Here is a 20,236-nt window from a genome sequence, read left to right on the forward strand (position 1 = left end):
TGAACTGTATTATTATTATTATTAACATTCAACCTATAGTCAAAGAATCATGATCCTCAATACAATAGGTGAAATAAACACATTAATAATTTTTCCAAATAATCTTTAGAAACTTTGCATACTTTAAGCAAAGTATCCCCCCCCCTCCCCACCATAGTTTATCTTAAATGTTAATTAAGGTTTTATCAATATCTTGGTTGTTGTTGATATGGATTCCCCGGTTGTTGTGACATACTGTTCCCCCGCTGTAGATGTGCCATGAGTTGGCTACTACCACCAGGTTGCTGTTGTTGTTGCATTCCTCCCATTCCCATCCCTCCACTCTGCATTCCCATTCCTCCTCCCTGCATTATCCCACCTTGACCTTGCATTCCCATCCCTGAACTGCCGGGCATACCGGGCATCATGCCCGGTCCTCCACCGCTCCTCATGCTGGGCGGCATCATCCCGGGGCGGGCACTCATCCCACTCATGCCCATCCCGCTCTGCATAGGGTAGGAACCCTGGCTCGGTACTGCAGAACCCATGCCGTACCCTGCAGACCCACCAATCATGCCCGATCTTGACATCACCATCCCGGGCATACGCATCCCAGGCTGCCCGGTCATAATATACTGACCAGAAGGTCTCATGCCTCCCATAGATTGACCTAAAAATATTATTTTAACAACATTACACTCTATTGCTTAAATTTTAAAATAGGTTTAATATATTGGTATTAATACCTAGTTTCAAACTAACAAAAAAACTCAATATTCTGATTCAATTTGAAAAAGGTAATTTAAATTTAATAAAAATAATTTTCAACTTAAATAAAGAACAGACGTCATAAAATATTCAAAATTTAACGGAGAAGAAAATATTTATTTAATTTTTTGACAGCAGCGGATTTCCTTTTTTTAAGTTTTGTGATTTTTATGAAAACTAATACTAAAAATGGTTCTTTTCATGTTATAGGATTTAAAAAAATACAAAATACGTATTTGTAATTATTCCTTTTTTTAATAAAGTCACGTAATGACAAATAAAAAATACCAATTATTGGACTATTTTCGGTTTAGATTAAAGACTTGAATTGTTTATGATTACTTCAAGATTTTAATAAACACATATACCTATATAGTCCCCACTGTTATTCATCCCAATCTGAGGTCTAGTTGCTCCATATCCAACATAGTTCTGGCTTCCCTGCATCCCATAACTAGGGTTCATACCACCCATCTGCCCTCCAGAGTACATAGGACGGTTGATATTGCTCATTGGTTGGGAATTTTGCATCATTGCTGGATATTGTCCAGACGGGCGCATCATTCCTCCCATAGGAGGTTGAGATGGGACTCCAGGTACAAACTGACCACCCGGAGTAGTTCGTGATCGCAGCATGTTCTGCAGAGCTTGCTTGGTTTGCGGCATGCCGGGGCTAGGGAACCTAGAGCCAGGAATGTTTTGCATACCTCCGCCGCCCATACCAACTGCTGAGGCATTCCCAGTCATTCCGTATCCCATGTTGTTATAGTTCATCTGCTGAGGGTTAACATTAACCTGGCCCATGTTTGGGTTGTAGTTCATGTTCTCATGGCCCATTGGTCCGGGATAAGTGTTGGGTCCTGGACCATACATTCCTGGTGCACCAGCAGTCATCATTCCTGGGCCCATACCACCTGCCATTCCAGATCCAGTGGGGGACATCATTCTCATCTGTCCCCTTCGTTTTATAGCCTTGCCCCGTCCAACCCCGTTCATCTGGTTCATTGGGTCCATCATATCTTCGTTCTTCATCTTGTTCATGTCGTTCTTATCATCCTCCTTGCAGTCCTTGCTGGGCTCAAGGTCCTCTAGAGGTAGGGGAGGAGGGTCTAGATAATGAGACGGAGATTTGATAAAATTATTTTTCATATACTTCATGGCTGAAAATGCTTCTTCATATTTCATTGGTTTCCTTTCTGTCTTAACAGCCTGGAACCAATGAAAGGAGAGCGGAGCAGGGTTCTTGAACCCCTCCAGGATATCCCAGGGACTTATCTTCTGTTTCTCAGAAACCTGCAATCCTTGTTTCTTGTCACAGTTAAACCCTCGCACCTTAGCTCCCTTACTATCCGGTACTAAACCAAACTGTTCAGTAACTATCACCTCTTCACTCTGTTTAGGAAAGGGAAGGAGCTGTCGTAAAAACTTGATGCTAGGACTCTGTTTATCTCCAATTTCTTTTTTAATCCGTTTCACAAGGAGAAGGTAGTGTCTTTTATTCTCCTCCACTCTGTCTGAACTACTGGTTTCTTTGTCAATGACACAAGATGCATGGATCAGAGAACTCAACATATCTAACACAGAGCAGTAAAGGTCAGAGTTGTTGGTTAGATCTATAACTCCACGAACCACTATCTGCACCAGGAGAACAGACCAGTCCTGGACAGATTGGAAATTATTGGTTATTGAATCAAACATTCCTCCCAGTAGTGAACAGCGGAGCTGCAGAGCATCCTGCATTGTTTTCCTAGCAGTTGGATCCTCATAGTTGTAAACCTTCTCCTCAGAGGTAAAGCAGAGAAAGGTTGATAGCTGTTCATGAAGAGATTGAAGTAACTGTTCTCGAACCTGCTCTCTATCCTCAGAAGGACGTCCTTTCCCATCATTTAAAGATTCTAGTTCTCTGAGGCTTGTGAGGACAAGCTGAAGAAAGGGTTGATGACCAACAGATATTCTAGATTTAGCACACCGAGACCAGTTTCCACTCTCCAGAACCCGTCCTGAAACCTGCAATATCTTAGTTTGCAGAAACTTTAAACTTTTTATCAAATGAGGAATCATCCAGATTGGACCAAATCGTCGTCTCCGTAGTTTGGAATCTGACTTGATCAAGTCCAATTTTCTCTTCTTTGAATCAGGTTCTCCAGAATCTGAATCATCTTTATCATCCTTGTCATTACGGTTTCCATCATTCTCCCCAAGTTTAAAGGATTCTACCACACACCTTGATACATTTTCTAACCATGTACCAACCTCTCCATTTTTACTCTCCAAGCGATACATGAGCTTGATATCTATAATACTTGCTCGCAAAGACCATTCATCTAGATCCCTGATAAGATTTGAGATGACTCTGCTGGTCTCCTGATGCCTTGCTTTCCCAAGGGATGCATTATCATCCTTGTTTGTATGACAAATCAGCCTGAGCAAGCTCAAGGTTTGCTGTGGTGAGAGTAGATTATCCAGAAGATATCCAGGTTTACACAGATCATCTGGAACCTGGAGACATATATCCCGAACCCATTCCTGAGAACATATTTGTTTTAATGTAATAAATGCAAGATCTCCCAGGCTTATTCCATCCCGGCCACTAGCACTCATAGTTGCTAAATCTTCCTCATTAAACCCACTACTAAGGAAGTTTGGTATTCTCTCTGTACTGATTCTAGGAGCAGAATCTCCAAGGAGAAGAACAGCTTTGAGTACAGCAATGATGGCCCCAACCTCTATACCAGAGCTGATATTAGCATGTGTTGCTGCCAACAGATGTCGGTCACAGGAGAACTTGATTCCAGTATCATGAGCAGAGACAGGAACTGATCTTGGAGATGCAATAGAATAAAACCCAGGTTGGAAGCATTCAACAGATCTGAATAGTTTAAGAAGAAGATGAAGAGCAAGGCGAGCACCTGCTTCAGATTCAATAGCAGGATGACCCTCACTATCCCCATAGTTCCAGGGTTTAACCAGAGCTCCAGTAATAACACGGAGTACAACAGATTGTAGAGAGAAGCATTGTCTGGCAATGAGGATACAGACAAATATTCCAAGGGAAGCATGAAAAGAATAATCTCTAAAGTTTACTTGAGCATGAAGAGAACCATAACTCTGTTTGTCTGCACAGCAAAGAGTGTAAAGCGCACCCAACCACTCCTGAGAGAGTGTGCTACACTGAGCTGTCAACTCACAACAGAGGATAGCTAGATCATTCAGCCTGTCTGTATCCAGCTGTCCATTAATAACAGCAGCAAGCACACAACAGACCAAAGTATACTGATGTTCTGGCTTTTCATGTAAATATCTAACAATTAAAGGATCAACCTTTTTCTTTGGCTGAAGTATGTAGGGATTGATCATCTCTTTAAACTGTTCACTGATAGCATAGTCAGATCTTGCAGGTTCATTAGACTGGTTGAACAATCGTTTAAGAACTGGGTACTTGTCACTTGACTTGAGTAGGGAAGGACAAGCAGCTGCAAGATCAAACAGATATCCCATGATACACCACTCAGCAGAGTTACAGTCCAAGTTGGGCGGAGGTCGTCTTACCCCGCTACCATCATGTCGGGGCGATTCTTGCGGTACATTACTGTGACGGTAGGAAATCTTTACCAGGGACTCCCAGGCAGACTTCACATCAGTCTCTGTTAGAATTAGAACAGAGTGATATCTACGAAGAACTCCCACAATATACAGTGACAGTCCGGTAGTATAGGTCCGGGTTAGAACCGAGCCCCGTTCGATAAGCTGAGATTCAACAAGAGGTAGTTCCTTGAGTAGCTGTATACACCAGTCCAGTAAACACTGAATATTTAATGCCTGTCCAGCCAGGTCAAACAGGAAAGAAACATGCTCCGTGACCGGGAGGTATGTTGCAGAACAAGCATGGAAAGCTTGCACCATTTCTATCACAGTTTGTCCACATTGACTGGTTACAAAATGCTGATCAAAGTATGATAGTTCTTGAAATTTTTGCACAACTTCACTAAAAATAAACTCAGATTTATGATGCTTCTTTATCTTTCCCCCTTCATTCACATCGATTGAAAACCTTTTGCAAAACAGTTTTAAAATTTCTTTGGATATTTTCTTGCAGTTTTTGCTACTCTCCTCTCTTCCTCTCCCTGATCCGTAGAGCAGCACATGACGCTGATTAATATCATGATTGGCAGAGTCCTCGTGAGGAAAAGGAATAGGGAAATGGTATGTGTACTGCCAATGTCTGTTGTACCTCCAAACCTCTGAGTAGCTTGTTGGTGAAGACTGATTAAACCCAGAATCTCCAGGTTCAAATTCATCCAGCTTGTTTGTTTCTGAGATCTGCTTAGCAATAGCACCCAGCTCGTCGTTTATCCGATCATCTGAAGTATCTGCAGCATCCTCTTTTTCCTTAACAACCTTCTCCTGGATTAAAGCATTGTTGAGATCTCCTCTAGAGATCAGAGAGCACATGTATGCATCATGAGAGAACACATCGTGGGCCATCAACTCATGGAACAGAAGGATCAGGTTGGCCACCTCATGCTTCTTCTTCACAGGAGGGTTGGAACACAGAAAGAAAGGAGCCTCCGTCTCAAGGAACTTAAACAGAAGCTCCTGGAACACAGGGTTCCCTCCAACAAAGAATCCCTCCTCTTTATCCTCCTCCTCTGGACAGAGTAGTTCTATCTGCCTAAGCTCCAGAAGTTTAGCTGCCACAAAAGCCCTGTGTTCCCCGCTACGGTTGTTGGTAACCGCCCATTCACAGAGTATACTGACAACAGCAGAGTCCTGAACAAATCAAAATAAGTAAATTTGAAAAATTTATTTATTAAAAAAAACTTTAAAATGTTCCAAGAAAATATATGTGCAGTATTCTTTCACTTAAAAAAAAAAAAAACCCATTTCGATATTTTTATATATCTAAAAACTCTTTATTGAAAATGCTCGATTGAACTATATAATAAAACATTATTAGCTTTAGTTTAATAAAAAAATGCTCGATTGAACTATATAATAAAACATTATTAGCTTTAGGTTAATAAAAAAATTCTGATATGAAAAATAAAAAAGAGATTAACTTTACAGAAAAGATTTCATAAAAATCATTTCTTAGAATTTAGTTATTTAAATTTTTTTTTTGAAAAATGAATTTTTGGAAATAAAAACGATTTTTTTTACCTGTGACGAGACAGCTTGGCCCGGCTGACAAGGTCCCCATATTTTGGCAGCAAGTACATCTATACAATTAGTGTTTGGATCCAGTTTATCAAATACATATTTATCCAGCTCCTCCAGCACAGAGAGTATCTTCCCAACCACCCCGTACAGACCCGTCTGTCCACTGCTGTCCGAGCTGTTCCAACTAGATTCAGCAGCAGCGCTTCGCGCCTTAATATGCTGTTCAGCTGCTCGTATGCGCGCCCTAAACAATACAAATAAATTAAACATAACAAAAATGTGTCAAGGATGATAAACTGTTACACTGTGAGTAAGTTTAACAATTTTTACTTCTATTTGATGTTCAAAGTTTTATCAAGTAAGAATTAGATATTCACGTTTAAATAATTTTGAAAGCTGATAGTTTTAATTGTAGTTTCTGCTGCCAGTAAACTTTGTAGGAATTAGCAGAATTTAACACATTTACTTGAAATTACAACGACACGGTCCTTTAAGTTGGATAAGTTAATAATTATTGATTCATCTTTAAATGATGGTTTAAATTATGGTTTAAATGATGGTTTAAATGATGGTTTAAATGATGGTTTAAATGATGGTTTAAATGATGGTTTAAATGATGGTTTAAATGATGGTTTAAATGATGGTTTAAATGATGGTTTAAATGATGGTTTAAATGATGGTTTAAATGATGGTTTAAATGATGGTTTAAATGATGGTTTAAATGATTGCCGTAACAATTAATCTTTTTTATAGGTAATAAAACTTAATTCAATATTCCTATTTTCAGTGCTATAGTTATGGTAAAAATCAAAAATGCAATAACAGCCAACTTCCTCGATAGAAAAATTATTTGGCATTGAAAAATATCAAAATATTTGTCAAGTAAAGTGAAACACATACAAGTTTGGAAAAGGAAGACAACATTTAAGCAATCTTATGTATATTTGATGTCGTAATACAGCAAACAGTTTTACCAAAAGCAAAATCAACAATTAAGTTAAAGGGGTAAGTGTTTGTTTACTACACAATTGATGTGTTTCATGTTCATTGGACTATTTAAAATCATAACTTGGATTTAACAGTAGTCATCAATTTTATGGATAATACCGTACAAGGTTAAACACAACGGATGAGACTTCAGAGACGACTATACGGTATTTAATCATACATCCAAGCTTCCATGTATTAGAAAACAAGTTTATTTCTTAACAAAACCATTTAGTAAATCATTAAATGTTCGAATCAAAATCTAACAATCAGATCGTCATATTTCAATAGCTTTGGGTCGTCTTTTAGTCTTATCTTTTGTAGGTAACGCTGTAATGTACAATCAGAAGGTGGATTGAAGAACCTACCATATGTCCATTTGACAGCTCAAATTTTTTTAAATAATCTTTTTTGTTAGTTTATTTTCTTGTGGTTTTAACAATTTTTTTTTTTATCTATTTTGATGGTTATTATATCGTTAGAACTGATGAGGGTCAACCCAGACCGAAATATATTTTCGATAAATGTGGAACTAACACATCTACTTTTTCTACTCTACAGAGGTTTGGTCCATCACCATCACCGAATTTTAAATGAACCTACCTTATTTGCTGGTTATCAGCTCTTGGTGCCATCGGTAGACTGCTAGGCGCAATATTAGGTAAATAATCAAGCGGAGACCCTAGACAAATTCATAACATTTTAGACTTTACACCTTGAGCAAACACATTTTTACACAGCATTTAAGAGATTTATACACAGAGTTCTTTATCCTCGGTAAACAGTCAAAGGTTTAAATGGTACCGTTGTGAATCAGGGATATCCGTCTTTAAATAGAAGTTCACTTGAAATCACGCATACAGTAGTTCCCTATGTTTAGAGGTGTTTCGTGAGTATAATTAATTCCTCTTGTTTCTTTAGTAAGCTATATTTAAATAATCCTTTTTTTAATATTTGTTAACAAGAAGCATTATAAACATTGTACATCTTAGTATTGGAAAAGGGATGTAGACGTAATTTCAAGTAACTCCATTTACAGAGTGGTATGTCATGGAACCCTTAAAATTATTCTCTATAAATGAGATATCTTAGTTTTCATACAGTGAAACCCTTAATAACGAATACATCGGAAGAATTTATCAAATGTCGTCTTGACAATTTTTCAATGAGTTTTATACTATATTACGTAAATTTCAGTATTTGCGAAAATAAATAAATAGCCATGAATATGCGGGAACACTTTTAAAGAGTTCCATATTATAATTTAATTAAAAAACTAAATATCTGCAACATTCCATTATCAGAAAGTGAAGAATACGACATTTGATGAATTCTTTCGATGTATTCGTTATTAAGGGTTTCACTGCAGAAGAAAAATTGATTATTTCAGTATTGGTCTCTCTCTACAGTGAATTGCAGATGAAGGAAATAAAAGGAATTAAACACTTTTTTGAATAAAAAAGACGATATATTCATCATGGTTAACGTTTAAACTTAGAGGGTACCGTTGTGAGTCGGATATGGCACCCTTAAAATAGAGGGTCACTAGAAACTAGGTCTACAGCCTATTTAATCTTGATCTACCTGCTAAAGAGGAATGTGTCTTGTTCTCTGTTCCTTGATTCCAGACTAGAGCTGTGGGGCATTCGAGGACACAGGTCTGGAGGATGGAGGACAAGGTGAGGATGATGATACGGTTGTGTGGATCATTCTGGAGTTCCATCAGGGCAGCCAGCACAGGGGGAAGAGGTTGGGTAGTTCCTGACACAAACATTTATTATATCATAAATAAAAAAAATAAAAATAAACTTTCATTCCATAAAAAATTTAAACCGAGTCCTCCTCAAAAATAATCAGTTCAATAGTAGTAGTCCTATCGTGTAAGAATTCTCGTTATTTCACGGTTTTTTCAATATTGTTCGCTTCCTAGCGGTTGAGAATGCTTATTCTTACAGTCTGGATGTTGTATTTCATTCTTTAATGCTCAGTCCGTGTAAGGAAAGGGAATTATCAAGGTCTTCTTTAAAGAATACCTCAATATTATTTCATCACCTTTAAAAATTTTCATTATTTCATTTTTTTCATATTATTGGTAATTTACAAAACCTATCGTGATATATCTTTTATTCCCATTTTTTCTATTGAAATTATTTAAAATCAATAATTTAAGAATTTTATAATTTGCTTTGGCCTTTTAAACATTTATCAAGAAATAATTAACTTTTGACCAATAAATATTTTTTCCACACTAAGCTCTCATTAGAGTTGTCCAAAAATTATTATGTTAATCTTTAAATTATTTTCTTAATCTTTAAATTAATATATAAATCTTTAAATTATTATCTTATGATCAAATAAGATACGGATTAAAAACGCAACAGTTTTGATCTCTTTAAATGTTGACAAAATATGCATAAACAATTCTTCTATATTCCTAACCTGGTATGGTGGGAGTTTTACTGGGAGAACTTAGATTTCCGTTCTCGTGGGGCGGATTTTGTGCGGACATGAACGCTTCAGTTTCTAGAACTAGGTGGGTTATCTTCCGTGCACACTGGTAGCTTAGCTTGCGGGCCAGCAGGGCAGTCTTACAGAACTCAGAGGTGTACCTAGATATAACGGTTAGAACTGGGCCAATTGGGCCATGGAAAACTTAAAACTTTTTTCTGATTAAGGATTAATGAGATAACCGTATTTTTCTCTCGGAAAAATTAATTATTTTCAATTATGGTTTCTCTGTAAATGTGGCTTGTGGATTCGCGCTAAATTCCTTTTGAAAAAAATTGTCAGATTTACTAGGATAAGAGGTACCATTGCACATCAGACATGCCACTTATACTTATTTTTTATTTTTTTATTTACCCACCTTAGTAAAGTTGGCATCAGGAGTCTGAACAGAGGTTCATCAGGAGCCTAGTTTCATAATATCAATCAATCAATCAATCAAATATTTAAAATTGAAAAAAGTAGATTTTAAAACATATAAATATAACAAAAATAAGACAAAAAATATTCTTCTTGGACCAGACTGTGATTTCTCAGTTGATGCCAACTAACATATTATTTATCAACGCAATTACGAAAAAACGTAGAAAAATTATCTGCAATACTAAAACGTAACGCTTCACGCAAGACAAAATGACTAAGAATTAGCCTAAATAGTTTAGTGTGGTATGAGGGTCATAATTGATTAATTTATTGATTGATTAATTGATTAATTGATTAATTGATATATTGATTGATTTATTGATTGATTAATTGATAATTATTTTCCTTAGTTTTCTCTACGATGTCTAGTATGGACTGTAATGTGTCCTGTTTGTCTAGTAGACCCTCCTGGTACATATAGAACATCATCTCCTAGTAGATATACATCCTTCACAGGTATGTTTTTTTTTAGGGTTTATTCGCTAAATTAGGAAAAAAATTTTAGGTGAAAAATTAATTTTTGGACAGAAATTAAATTAAAAGATTTTTTCTCTTGTGTTCCATATTTATTTTTTTTCCCGTAAATTATCAAAAATCATCAAACATTATCAAAAATCATCCCCAGCCATAGTGCAGGGGGAGGGGTAACTCTGAAAAATATACACCCGACCCTAAGAAGGGGGGGGGGAGCTTGGGAGAATGCTGCCCGGTGATAGGCAATAATAGCTTCATGAAAAAAGCGATTTGCTAATAAATCTCTTGATTGTAAATATCTGGATGTATTCCTGAGTATATTGAAGCTGTTTGAGAGGTAAAGAGTTTTCAGGTTTAAGATCAGGATCCACTAATCCTCCAGGTACAGCAGCTCCTAAACAGAGAGGTAAAGATGTAAAAATGCTTCTTTCTCAACATAAAGACTGATCCCAAACTGAGAATACAGGTAGGAGCTGCTCATCACCTGTGTTTTAAGATTAGAACTAGTCCCTAACTGTGTATACTGATCGGAGCTGCTTCAAACCTTTGTTTCAAGATTGGAACGACTCCCTGCCTGTGTCTAAAGGATGGAACTGCTCCCTACCGGCGTAGAAAGGTTAGAACTGCTCCCTATCTTTTTATAAAGTTTAGAACTGCTCCAAACCTGCGTTTATAGGTTGAATATGCTGCTTACCTTTGTATAAATGTTTAAACTGCTCCCTACCTATGTATTAAGAATGAAAATGCTCCCTACCTGTGTATAAAGGTTAAAGCCGATCCCTACCTGTGTATATGGGTTGGAGCTGCTCCCTCTGCTCCAAGATCATCTGCTTGAGTGTAATAGTCCACTCTGCTCCAGGATCCATATTCACCTTCTTCTTCGTCTTATTTGTCTCCTAAAACAAATATGCAATTATAAGATTTGGATTCCAAAATATTTTTTTTAGAAGATAACAGCAATTCACACGAATCAAATTACAGAGTAGAAAGTTAACAAAATTTTCGAAATAAATGTTTGACATCAGCTAAAAACTTTCCCCCTTTGCTTACTTCATTAATTTCATAAACTTTTCCCCAATTCAGGCCTTAAAAAACAACTCAAAAAGCACTTAAAAATTTGTAGATACTGGGGGAAAAATAATCATATTGTTTACCAAAATTGATTGAATTACCTGCATAGCCGCAGCATAGGCTGCTGTCATCTTAATGAGCCAGACGCCACGGTTGACCGGCACCTCAAACTCACAAAGAGCTCGCACAATTTCATCCCGGCGGTTGAAGATTGGAACCTTTTTCGCGAGAACAGAGAGAGGTTTCGTTCCAGCAAGTTCCTTAAAACCAGAATTATTCAAATCTTTGTTTGATTCAAAAACCGTAATTTAACAGTTCTGATAGCAGAAATATAAAAAAATCAGGCTAGATCTGAACCATTAGATCCCTTATTAAACTTAAACCAAAAGAAAAGCCAAGGAATAATAAAAATAAAAACCCTGACGGGGAAAAAACGTGCAAAAACGGAAACTTGAAAAAAATAGGAAAACTTTTTTTTGCTGCCCAATAAATCAAATAAAACTAGGAGTTAAATCTAAAATCATAGATTTAAACCACAGAAAGGGTAAAAATAAAAAAGATGACATAAAAAATCTAAACTAAAAAATTTCTTACCTTAAAATATTTTTCGACCAAGTTCTTCTTCTGTGCTGTAACAAGCCAGAAATCGTCTCTGATATTGATCGGTTGCCGTTTATTCTTATCCTTAATTTCCTAAATGCAAAACTAGAATCAGTAAAATCCATAGAAAATATTTTGAAACTTTGATTTTCTAAGTTTTATTTTTTAATGTCCAACGATAGTTTTCAGAAAGAAAGTTTTGTGGAGAACTTTGATGCCTAGGTGAGGAAGCACCTCTCCAAAATCGTGAAGACAAAACTTAATCACCCCCTCCCCCTAAGAAAGAAATGAAAACGTTTGGCACAAAGTGAATCGAATCCAGATCAATCTAGAAAAAATTCAGATTGAAAAAAAACCAGGTCCAACGGAATGCCTGCTTTAAAACAACACAAACTGAAATAATAATCTCACCGCAAACGTATTGACTTCCTCCTTCTTGACGAGAACATCCTGGAAATTCTTCCATATTTTCGCCTGATTGAACCCCGCCATCTTCTGTAGGCAGGATCCGAACTCATCCTGTACATGGTGCTGTTAAGCGTTTTGGTTCGTTTTTAAATAAAAAATTAATAAAACTACCGAGATTTCAAAACTGTGTTTAGTTAAAGTTTGCTTTTATTCAACTTTATCCTTAAAAAAATGTTAGACAATCGAACATCGAACGAAGGTGAATAACGATCGCTAAAACACGTTCGTACTGGATCGTTTTTGGGTCGTTTATTGCATTTATCTTCTATCTGGGTCAACATCTGACGTAGTTTGAGAAAAACAAATGTTTAAAATAAACAGAGGCCGAATTTAAAGAATTTGAGCCGGGGCTCAAATATGGTTGGTTTCAGTTTCAAGATTTAAGTCGGCGCTTAATTGAAACCAGTTTTTGGGGGATTTGAGACGCGACTTAAATTCATTAAATTTGGACACAGTTTTTACAACTTTTGCTTACGTTATGCCTAATTTGGACCCTGAAAAAAATAGAGGCAAAAAACTACCTAAATACGAACCAACTAAATGCACTAGCTACCTGTACACTTGAGTAGTGGTTGCTGAACCCCTGCTTCACGTGCACACCGGAGAGGTCGTCCTCCTTCTGGTTGGGATCCTAGATAAATAAAAGTTTTAACAATTAAAAATATAAAAAAGTTTTTAACAATTTTAAAATTTAAATTTTAAATTGAAAATGTTGTGAAGGAGAAACCCGCCATCTTCTATTTCAATTTTTAATCGTGGCTCTATCTGTGAGCATCTTCTCTTTGGACAATATTGTTTATTGTTTATTGTTTATTGTTGAATAATCCTCAGGAACCCATGTAGAGTTATAATGAGGATGTCTTTGAAGACTTTGAGTTGCTGCTGATGGTTCTGATAGACTTTGTAACTGGTAATCTTGCATCAGCATCTCACGGATACTGTCTGAATTTATCATAGCTTCTCTTGAAGATATTCACTGTAGTTGACTGTTTAACTTCTTGTGGGATAGAGTTACATTTTCTTGGAATTCTCAAGCTGAAGAAATTGTTCCTGATACTGGTCCTGGAGTTTTGTATTTCCAAGTTCAAAGGGTCATTAGCCATTCTTGTCACTCTGTTGTGGTTGATCCTTCTAAACCATGTTGCAGGGTTAACATCACAGAATCCATGAATTATTTAAAATGTCTGAATCATAAATATATATAAAATAGAACAATATAAAACTAGAACAAAAACGTTCGCATATCTAATAATATGTTTTCGAGAATTTTTGTAATTTTACAAAAATCAAAAAATTGTGGACACACATTTTTGTAATTTTTAGCATCCATGAACTTTCCCGGGAGTCATATGAGGGCCCGATCGGTTCAGCCGTTTTGACGTTCATTGGATACAAATTGACAGACAGACAAGCAAAGTATATAGGGGGGAGACCTACCTGAGGATATACATCAGGAGGTCCTAGCCGAGGCTTTAACCTCCGCCTAGAGATCAGATCCATCCCCAGAGCCATTCTACAATTCTAGAACATCTGAAATCAAACAATTTTGGATTTTTTGCTCAGTTTAAAATCAACTTTTTGTTACAATGCCTCGATAAAAGATGAATTTGATTCATCCTCGGCCGAGTCAATAATGTTTCGAACCCGATATTTAAGAAATTCAATGGTTTTGGGAGAAAATTTTGCTGAAACCGGAATAACGTCCGAAAATCGAATAAGTCTTTCAGGTCGAAATTCCTCGTCGACAACATCGTGCATTATTTCCTCGAGATTCTCGAGTTCAGATTTAAGTTTTTCGAAACTAACCCCGGCATTCTTGGAATCCATCTTCGAGATGACACAACTGGCCGGTTTATCGAGCAAATCTTCGCGATAAAGTTCAAGTTCGCGATTTAATATTAAAATAGTTTGAAGTGCAGAGCGAAGAGGAGATGTTGAGTTAAGTTGGAATCCGTTGATGTCAACAACAAACATAAGAGCTCGGGTTCTTTCAACATGTTTTAAGAAGGAATGCCCCATCCCGAGGTTTTTGTGTGCTCCTTCTATCAGTCCAGGCAAATCTGCGAAAGTTATTCTGCGTAAATCTTCGAATTCACAAATACCCAAATTTGGTCGAATTGTTGTAAAAGGGTAACTTGCGATTTTGGGACTGGCGCGCGATAGAGCTTTCAGAAGTGTGCTTTTTCCCGCATTTGGAAATCCAACGAATCCGACGTCTCCGATCAGTTTTAAATCAAGTTGAATAGATTGTCTTTCTCCGTGAGATCCAAGGAAGTCTGTAGAAGGCATTCCACCCATTCCTCCTGAAATTTTAAGATTTTAAGTTTCAAGTATAAGAGATTTCAGAAGAGGTGGTAATTATTAAACAAAACAGCAGTTTAATTTGAGGATTTTTTGTGTACAGACAATGCAAAAAGCGAAAAAAAATTTTTAATCTGCGCAACCAATTCTAAAAAATTTGCAAAAAGAGATGAGGGTTATTTTTTTTTATGAAAATTGAAAATATAAATATAATAAAATAGCTTCTTAAGGTTCAGTCCTAATGAAAAACTTTTGCCCCCCCCCCCCTCCATTTTAATTTTTGTACGCGCCGAGTACTTTTTCAGGGTTTGGTCAGGACAACTTCTTGGCAGTGCACTGCGGCTAGAACAAGCTAGGGACCGAGCACTGCGGCCACATGTGCAACAATACACATGTGTTACGTATATGATAAATTTATAAAAATGATAGGAAGAGAGGGGCAGGGGTTCAAATATAATTTACTTTATAAAATTTTATTCTTACCTTTCGCAACAACAGCAGTTTCACCGTGTTTGCAAAGATCTGCAAGAACCCGGCCATGTTCGGAGACAACGGTAACACCAACAGGTACATTAACCTCAACGTTAGAACCAGACTCACCTAGCAGACGAACTGTTCTAAAAATAAGAAATGCATTCATATCAAATTTATTAAATTAAAAAATAAAATGTAATAAAAAACTGTCCACAAGCTGAATCTATTTAATCAATATAAAACTGCAGCTATTAATTAAGATTAGTCAGTCTTTTCAATTTCATAGAATATTGTTTTAAGACAATCCATTATCTCCTTTTTTGAAATAATGCAATTTTAGAAAACCCCCTAGTTTTTAAACGAACACATTTACAAAAACAATTCTATTCACAAATGTAATTTAGTCAGGCGCTGCGGCTAAAACAGGCTTGGGGCCCCTATCGCTGCGGCTAGGACAGGCTAGGGGGCCGAGCGCCGGGGATAGGACAGGCTAGTGGGTCGGGCGCTCCGGCCTCGTGGTCAATTATATCCATGTCTTACATATAAGATCCATGTACAAACTAAAATAGAAGGGGGGTGGGCGGGTCCAAAAATCGTATATTAGGAAATTAGCGAACGTAAATGTTTTGAGATAAATACAACCAACTTAATAAATTTTTGATAATTTTTCAAGATTAAGAGATAGACTGACTAGAGATCAGCGATTAGGAGAACTTATAAAATAGAATTCAGTGATTGTTATACCTTGAATGTCCACCGTCACCTCCAATAAATCTTTTGTTTGGATTCTTCTGTGCAATTAATTTCAAACTTTTAACCTAGAAAATAAACTTTTTAGTTAACTTATTAAAATATCTCTCTTTCCGACTTTTATTGAACAAAATTACAGTAAAAATCTATAATAAAAATGGAATTATTAAAAGATGTTAAAATAATTTACCGTGTCTGAAGCCTTGATGATGACACTTCCACCGTTCCCGCCTATTCCACCCACTTTAGGTAATCCATTTCCGCCACTTCCGCCTCGAACATACAGGCGGATACGATCTATCCATCCTTGGTCATACCGGCGGGCAGCTGCAGATTTAAAACCTTTCCCCAACCAAGCTGATGTTATTCCAACCATTTTGTGTAAAATCAATTCATTTCTGTCTTTGTTGTTATGAATAAAAAAACGAATTATTTTTAGATAGCGGCTTGTAAGTAGAGTGATGAAAAAATATCAAAACACAGGATATTAAACAAACAAAATATTGAAATGCTCAATAATGCAGAAATTGCCGCACACCATTCCCAAATATCGTCTTCAGTGAATTTGGAAAGTTTCGGTTTCATGCCATGCAAACGAATCTATGGATGTAGTACAAAAAGAAATTACGACCTAGATTTCTTTGTAGTTATATTCGTGAAAAATGTTGGATTTTTTAAAAATTCTTTTGCAATCCCCTCAAAATGCATTAATAAATATCTGAAAATGTCATAAGATTGCTTTTTGTGTCTAACATTGTGTTGAAAAATGAAAAGGTAAACATTTTTAAGGGGAGTCCGCCCCATGCAGGAGTCCGCTTCATGCAGGACACCAGTAGTTCTATTGATACGACAGCTAAAGTTAATTGTCGTCTTTTATTATAAAATTTCACCGCGGTTTTCTTGCGCTACTACTCAGGTATCTATCTAGATAATAAACCTTAGCTCTAGAGATATTACAAATTAAACCTATCTATCTTTACAGTAGATTTGAACTCCTACTCAGCTAATACCATCATGGTCACAGAGTTAGCAAGATATGTGCAATGATACTGTTATGCCCGAGTGGTAGTAGCTGAAGCCGTGAAACCCTAACTAACACCAGTAGTTCTATTGATACGACAGCTAAAGTTAATTGTCGTCTTTTATTATAAAATTTCACCGCGGTTTTCTTGCGCTACTTATGTTTACAAAATCATATCATTTGTGTATAATTTTATTCTGTTTCTTATCATTTTTTTAATTAGTTTTAATATTTGAAAGCACATATTGAATATTGTTATCACGGTAATTTACTAACATACGATTTTTGCAAACCCTCGCCTCCCCTTCCCCCTCCTATCAATTTTGTACATGACCACCTCAACAATTTTCAATAAAATTAGTATTTATTTAGGGTAAAGTTATGTTAAGACACTTTCTGGGACGAGCGCTGCGGCTCGGTCCCATAGCCTTTCCTAGACGCAGCGCTCGGTCCGAAAATTGTCTTAAGTTAACCTAATAATATAATAATTTTGCTGAAAAATAAGTGGTCATGGACTAAATTGATAGGAGAGGGGGGGGGGGGGATGTCCAGAAATCTTCTCTAGGACAGACCCCATCAATTGAGATCATTCGGCTTTAAAACTGTAGCGCAACTTTTGCCTAATCGGATTATCAAATTTTTTATAAAGCTTTGTTTAGAATAAGAATGGGCGAAGACATCGTTCTGAATGTTGGAGAAATTAAAAATGCTTTAGAGGACCTCGCTTATACTAAGGTTTAAAAACATATTAATAAATATCGAAATCACTTGTTATTAATTGTTTTAAATTAGGGTGCAGATATTGAGAAATGTATTGAAGCTGGACTGACTAATCAGGAGTTTATTGATGTAGTCATCTATCTTACTTCTGAGATTAGGTAGAAAAATAATGTTGCAGAACCTCCCCCCCCTCCCACCTCTTTTAAAAAACTGATGGTAATCTTCACGAGAACGCTTTTTGACTCCTCAGACACTCCTAGCCTCGTCGATCTGCCCCCTGTTAGCCTGTCCTAGCCGCAGCGATCGGCCCCAAAATTGTCTTAACCTAACCTAACACTACACATTACAAAACAAGATTGTTAATTATTTTCAAAAATAATAATGGTCATGGTCAAAATTTACAGGAGGGGGGGGGGGNGCTAATTAAATGAGGGGAAGAAAGTGAAAAGTTAAACCCCCCCCCCCTCTGAAATTACACATAATAATTTAATGCTTTTTGATTTGCGTATTTAATCCATTTCTTTAATCTCTACTTGCTAGGTTACTCTACGCACTGGAGGAGCAAGTTGGAAACATTAAAAACAATGACGAACAGGTTTTAAAATTCATTTTCAATTCCACCATTACATTATTCTTTGTTTCGAGTCTAAACGCCAAACATGTTTTGAGATAAGATCGCAGAAATATTTTCTCCAATCAAATAATGATCCGGGCTTTTAAATTAAAAGCACTAAAAAATAGACATCACATCAATGCTAATCTAAAAGTCACAAAAAGTTAAATATTCAATTCTTTTAATGAGTAACTTGAAATGGAGATCATTAACTTTAACTGGATTAAACAACTTAACAAAAACGGTAAAACTCGCGAGGGAAATACCCAGAATCCAAACTTGATAAACTGTGTAGCAATCCTTGGATGTTAGGTATTCTAAAGTGGGGCGTGGCTCAAATTTGGTCGTTTGGCTGGGCGCTTCTCAATTACAAAGTAAACAAAAAGTAGCATTAAATGTATATTTACCTTATAAACAGAAGGCCGCGCTGAAAAACCAGGAATGGAAAGGACTTGAAACTCCTATCCACTACAGAGCCTTAGGTCATCCCTGCAACTTATGATTTGATTGATGATTGAAAGAGACTGTAGACTTAATTTTAAGGAAATCTTTATTCATACAGATATGTACTATGTACTATATATGTACTATGTACTATGTAGATATGTACTATGTACTAGATTAACAACGATACCTCTAAACCTTTTCTGATCAAATATTAGATACTCTTGTGTTTTCTAAAAAATTGGATAATCTTGAAATTGGGTTTTCTTTAAAACTTACTTAAGGTAATATGCTGCAGAGACAATGAAGGAATTTATCAAAATCCTACACATTATTCGTTAATTACTTTGTTATAGGTTCAAATTGTAAATCATACATAAAAGGTCAATTGAAAACACGTCTGCATTTACCCTACATTTATTATAACACAGTGGTAGGCGATTATATCAATACAAAGATGGCTACTTTCGATTTCAATTTTGATTCATATCAAGCTATCTATCTATCTATTATAACAACCCAATAACACGAATGTTACCAGGAAACCACCCCTCCCTGAAACCCTCTGCCTCCCTGAGGAGTACGTGGGTCACAGAGTTAGCATGATATGTGCAATGATACTGTTATGCCCGAGTGGTAGTAGCTGAAGCCGTGAAACCCTAACTATCGTGGCTTGTATCTACAGCCTTAGTAGATAATATGTTAGGTTTTTTCTTATTTTTCTCCGACTCCTGTTTAACAACATGTATACACACAAACAAGTAACCAAAGAGAAGATGACGATCAAAAAAGCTTTGATTACTTTTAATTCAAATAAAGCTTGTGAACAATCAAAACCTAAATAAAAAATCGTCTTCACTGTATTGATTATCGCCTACCACTGTAAGAAAAAGAATTAAATTTTAAATGTGTGTTTACTCAGGAATGGAAAATGGAGCTGTCAGCTTTCCTGCGAGAACTAGGATGCCCGTATAGAGATCTCACCGAAGGAGATGTTTCTGACAGATTTAATTCTAGGTATTAAAGGGGTGTATACTGTATATATTTAAAAGTCCCCCCCCCCCTGGTTAGAATGATTTTTTATCGTGACAAATTGGACATTAACACACAAGTTTTTTATTCGATATTTTTCTGATACATTTTAGTCCAAAACTAATTTATTTTCATCTATTTTATATCATTTTTTTATACATAACTTCTCTGGGGATAAAATGAGTTTCAAAGGGGGAAGGAATGATTTTCCGAGAAAACACATCCCTGAGGCAGTGCTTAGGATCCATTTAATTTTGATGCGGATCCGGATCCTGGATCCGCACCGGAAAAAATGGATTTTGGATCCGAATCTGGATCCGGATCCAGGTCATTTCTTTAAGATTTCCTAATTTTTTAACAAAAAATAATTTTCAAATTTTTTTTCATTTTTTTTCGCTTTTTTATCCTAAAACTAAGCTTGATGAACCATTTATAAATTAGGAAAT

General features: G+C 36.4%; 3 protein-coding genes across 3 annotated transcripts in view; 1 reads left to right on the forward strand and 2 right to left on the reverse strand.

The window, feature by feature from the left end:
- Positions 1-17,910, reverse strand: LOC111713730 (mediator of RNA polymerase II transcription subunit 12). Its single transcript, XM_023488670.1, has 16 exons — positions 17,899-17,910; positions 13,873-13,965; positions 12,989-13,066; positions 12,379-12,486; positions 11,962-12,060; positions 11,469-11,627; positions 11,081-11,192; positions 10,608-10,690; positions 10,168-10,254; positions 9,761-9,807; positions 9,334-9,503; positions 8,479-8,655; positions 7,498-7,576; positions 5,908-6,151; positions 1,116-5,517; positions 1-649 (listed from the first exon to the last, which is right to left on the reverse strand). Exons 2-16 carry the CDS (start codon positions 13,945-13,947, stop codon positions 186-188), a joined length of 6,384 nt encoding a protein of 2,127 aa, XP_023344438.1. The 5' UTR covers positions 13,948-13,965; positions 17,899-17,910; the 3' UTR covers positions 1-185.
- Positions 4,507-20,236, forward strand: part of LOC111713731 (protein FAM98B) — a 19,367-nt gene continuing 3,637 nt past the window's right edge. The window contains exons 1-5 of the mRNA XM_023488671.1: positions 4,507-4,511; positions 17,641-17,716; positions 17,774-17,859; positions 18,242-18,296; positions 19,681-19,775. Of these exons, the coding sequence (XP_023344439.1) occupies positions 17,648-17,716; positions 17,774-17,859; positions 18,242-18,296; positions 19,681-19,775 (305 nt within the window). The 5' untranslated portion in view covers positions 4,507-4,511; positions 17,641-17,647. The remainder of the gene's footprint in view (positions 4,512-17,640; positions 17,717-17,773; positions 17,860-18,241; positions 18,297-19,680; positions 19,776-20,236) is intronic.
- Positions 13,965-16,472, reverse strand: LOC111713733 (GTP-binding protein 10). The gene is made up of 4 exons (XM_023488672.1): positions 16,151-16,472; positions 15,955-16,028; positions 15,220-15,353; positions 13,965-14,738 (listed from the first exon to the last, which is right to left on the reverse strand). Exons 1-4 carry the CDS (start codon positions 16,334-16,336, stop codon positions 14,017-14,019), a joined length of 1,116 nt encoding a protein of 371 aa, XP_023344440.1. The 5' UTR covers positions 16,337-16,472; the 3' UTR covers positions 13,965-14,016.

The sequence above is a fragment of the Eurytemora carolleeae genome, unplaced genomic scaffold (assembly GCF_000591075.1).
Source record: "Eurytemora carolleeae unplaced genomic scaffold, Eaff_2.0 scaffold782, whole genome shotgun sequence".
Classification (NCBI taxonomy): Eukaryota; Metazoa; Arthropoda; class Copepoda; order Calanoida; family Temoridae; genus Eurytemora; species Eurytemora carolleeae.